This window comes from Triticum urartu, unplaced genomic scaffold (genome assembly GCF_003073215.2).
Source record: "Triticum urartu cultivar G1812 unplaced genomic scaffold, Tu2.1 TuUngrouped_contig_4770, whole genome shotgun sequence".
Lineage (NCBI taxonomy): Eukaryota > Viridiplantae > Streptophyta > Magnoliopsida > Poales > Poaceae > Triticum > Triticum urartu.
In genome coordinates this window covers 4,115-8,051 of record NW_024115387.1, presented here as the reverse complement: position 1 = coordinate 8,051, position 3,937 = coordinate 4,115, and the positions used below count along the sequence as shown (strand labels likewise).

Genomic DNA, 3,937 nt, shown 5'->3' with positions numbered 1-3,937 from the left:
CGGCTGTATCCCTCTCGCAGTCTCGCTCCTCCTCCTCACCCCATCGCCGAGACGCCCCACGCTCCCACAGATTCACCACCACCACCACCTCTCCTCCTCCTCCGCGACCTGGTAAGCTCACCCTCCGAAGCATCTCGCCGTCGTGAAGAACACCTGTTCCTCGCAGGTCTCTCGTCGTTAACGATACTGTCCCGGCCGTCTCCCCTCCCTCCTTTTCTCGAATTTTTTGTCTCTGGCGGAGGGGCTGCTTCAGATCTGCTGCGTGCTCCTCTTCGTAATCGCTGGTTGGGCCCTGCTGGCTTTTGGTTGGTTCTTGCTGCTCTCCGTTTTGTTCTTTAGGTTTCCTGATTTGGGTTTTCGCTCCCAGTAACCAGCTTGCTTTGTTCCAAGATGGTGCTATTTTTAATATCTGGATTCTGGGTTCGGTGATCTAGGCAGTCCGCCATATCTCAGTTCATGTTCCCACCTCTTCTCCCAGCCATCTCGCTCAGATCTCATTTCTTCCTCTAGTTTTGTTTGAGCTGCAAGTTCTTTCTTGTCAGGTAAGGGAAATCTTGCACATGTGTTCATCTCGGTGTGATTTGTTTCCTTCAATTTTTATCGTGGTCCCTGGGTTTTATATTTCCATACCTTTGATACAGATACTCCTTTATGGTGATCTTGCCATATATATTGGCAATTTATTATCTCGAAATAAATGGTGATTAACTGGATTAACTGCACTTTCATATTGGAGTATTAATATAAGTCGCCATGAAATTCTGAATATGCTATTTCAACCCTTCAACTGTGTTGATTAAGCAAATAATTTTACCACACAGGGTAATATATCATTGTTCCTAAGACAGGTGGACATACAACTTGCATGGTCGGTCCTGGATCGGAAGGATCAAGGATGGAAGAGTGCAGTGAGGACAGATGTTGGGAGGACCTAGCACGAGATGCTCTTGGCATCATCTTCTGCAAACTGTCCCTTCAGGAGATCCTCACTGTGGTTCCGGGGATTTGTAAACCCTGGAGCCGGGTGGTTTCAGGGCCCGACTGCTGGCAGGACATCGACATTCAGGAGTGGAGCCAGCAGAGCGAGCCTGACAAGATCACCAGCATGGTTCATATGCTCCTCTCTCGCAGCGCTGGCTCGTGCCATCGCCTTAGCGTGTCCAGGCTTCCCAACGACTCATTGTTCGCCTTAATCGCGGACCAGTAAGTAGTCTTCTTTAGTCAAAATCATTTTTATTTTGGTGATCCTTTCCTCATGAGATTTGATAACCTAGATGGGAACAATGTCTGTTTTTCCTATTATTGTTGTTAGTGGCGAACCATTAGCCCGTGGAAATGTGCATATTGCTGGAGTAGTTCTTCAGATTGTGTATCATCTTTGCAAAATGCATACGGACTTTCATTGGACAAAAATGGTTTAGATTGCCACAGGTGTAGTGGCAGGGGAAGTATGATGGTTGTGTAAATGCATTATATAGGAGCTGGATCACTGAGGCAGTTAGGGAGGAGGGGGGTGATGGTGACGGGAAGGAGGGGCGGGAACTAAGAAGGTGGCGGCCACGGTAGACGGAAGGGCGTGAGGGGGTAGTAGGGTTTTAGCGCTGACAGTAAGAAAATGGACGGCGAAGATGGGCTGGAGAACACAATCTCACAGTCACAGTGTCCAAATGTGTGAGAAACACCGGGCATGAATGTTAATACGTATATTGATTAGTGAGACATGTGCTAATGAACATAAAGAAGTACGTTACGTGTAACATAATTGATTCCATAATTACTTGCCTTGCTGTTGTATTTGTCTTTACTCTTTACACAATAAGGTCATCTATTATCGTTGACTCCAATCATTTATAAACAATTGTGCATATATTTTGGCAATTATTTTTGTAAATGCTTGTAAATTATTCATTCAATTGCATAAATACAAATGGGGTAGTTTCATTCCAGTGTGTTAATCTATAAATACATGGTTATATATGGTCAATTGAAGTTTTTTTGCGAAAATTACCAGATCTATTGTAAAGATTCACCGGAACTACAAAACACCTCAAACGTCATAAAAATTACTTCGAGGTACAGGGACCATTGAAGTTACTAGCACAATCATGCTCCTCTGGCTTAATCTGTTTCCTAATAGTGGGAAATGTTGTGAACATGGTACCAGATCCAGCACATCTGGGTAGAAGAACATGTTCGAAATGGTATTACCAACCATTTCCTCAACTAACAATGCTCCAGTCCTTTCCTGGCTACCATTTATTTTCTTATTACGAGGATGTTACAAACTGAATTCATAGGCGTGCCCCTGTTGCTTTGCTTCTGAACTTTGTAATGGGATTGTTCCTGGTGATGTCTTTTGCTTGTGCTTCGCCCTAGGGGTGACAATTTCCCTCCGAGATTTGCGCCTTCCTTTATTGTTGTTGCGATCGAGTCATGTCATAGTTGTTTAGTAGTAGTAGCTGGGCATGTTTTTTAGATGTCGCAAGAACTGGTGCTTGTAGCTCGCTTATTGCTTGCCCTTAATGGAAATCGGAGGCGGAAACCCTTCTTTGCTAAAAAAAGGCGAGGTTGATAGCTAATTGAGTACGTTGTATCCATTTTGAATTTGTTTTGGTCACGACCCTACTAGAACAAGGGTTATGCATCATATCAATAGTACTTTGTTTACCGATGACCCTATCCACAATATTTTGATAAAACTTACTTACCCTACCGTGTTTTCTTTTGCAAGTGCACAATCCCTCAAGACTTTGGAGATTTCAAGGAGCGAGATCAGCGACGGCATAGTGGAAGATGTCGCACAAAGACTGACTAAAGTTACATTCCTGGATGTAAGCGGCTGCACCAAAATTGGCGCTCGTGCTCTGGAGGCATTTGGTAAGAACTGCAAATCCCTTGTCAGACTTCGGCGAGTCATGCACCCAATGGATGTCGCAGGGAAGGTGTCCCACAATGACGAGGCCCGTGCTATTGCGTACAACATGCCAAAGCTCTGCCACCTCGACATAGGATACATGCTGATTGCGACTACAGATGTCGTCGAGATCGCCTCGCAGTGCCAAGACCTCAAATTCTTAGATTTGCATGGCTGCTGGGACATTGATGATAAGATTTTGCAAGAGAAGTATCCTGGGCTGAAAATCCTAGGCCCCCGCGTAAATGATTGCTATGAGAACAGCTTCTGGGATGAGTGCTCTGATGATGACTCCATCTATTCATGGGAAGAGTTCACGGATGATGACTACTTCGTCATCGAGAGTGACGACGAGGCCATATGGGACGACGATCACTCTTTCGAAGGACTAGAAGTTAGGTTCTATGGTGGTGTATTCGGCGAAGGCTTCGCTGGTTTTGACTGGCCAGAATCTCCATGAGTGCCTGCTTGCTCCTGCTCCTCTTTATATGTTTCAACTATGAAGCATCTTCTTCCATGTTATGTGCTTCTAATTGTCAAATTGTGTGATCATTACCTTGCAGATATTGTCTGGTTGTTGAGTAAACTTGTGTGGGTGTAAAAACATGGTGCTTAAACATAAAGCAACAAATCAATATTATGACTGTTGAGAAAAGTGTTACATGTGGTTTTCTGTTTCTTTTCGGAAGTTCTAGATTAACCATTGGTGAAAATTATGTTTGGAAAATTCAGTACGTATGTCCCACTGGTGGTCATGCAGGCATGGGATGAAGCGTCTTTGAATGTGCAGGGGAATGGGATACTGGGGAAGCTTCGTATGATGCATTAAGCTTACATAACTAGGATTGATGAGTAGTTAAAAACTTGAAAAAGAAGCTTAAATAGGTACAGAAACAGCTCGCACATGTGATCAAAGGGCCTATGACTAATAATAAAAGTGACATGAAAAGAAAGGAACTAGCGGACTTGATTGAACACCTACCTGGAACTGCATAGGCTCCAACGAGCTATGGTAGACTGGTT

At 44.2% G+C, this 3,937-nt stretch overlaps 1 protein-coding gene across 1 annotated transcript; it reads left to right on the top strand.

Moving 5' to 3' along the window:
• Positions 1 to 840: 840 nt before the first annotated feature.
• On the top strand, positions 841 to 3,549 carry LOC125528287 (F-box protein FBW2-like). Its single transcript, XM_048692777.1, has 2 exons — positions 841 to 1,203; positions 2,732 to 3,549. The coding sequence occupies exons 1-2, from the start codon at positions 866 to 868 to the stop codon at positions 3,372 to 3,374; spliced, it is 981 nt and encodes a 326-aa protein (XP_048548734.1). The 5' UTR covers positions 841 to 865; the 3' UTR covers positions 3,375 to 3,549.
• The last annotated feature ends 388 nt before the right edge of the window (positions 3,550 to 3,937 follow it).

What these genes read in the sequence shown, in the direction of transcription:
- LOC125528287 (XM_048692777.1), top strand. Translation starts at nt 866, where the DNA reads ATGGTCGGTCCTGGATCGGAAGGATCAAGGATGGAAGAGTGCAGTGAG. An exon ending in TTCGCCTTAATCGCGGACCA is followed by an intron (nt 1,204 to 2,731) that starts GTAAGTAGTCTT and finishes TTCTTTTGCAAG; the next exon opens with TGCACAATCCCTCAAGACTT.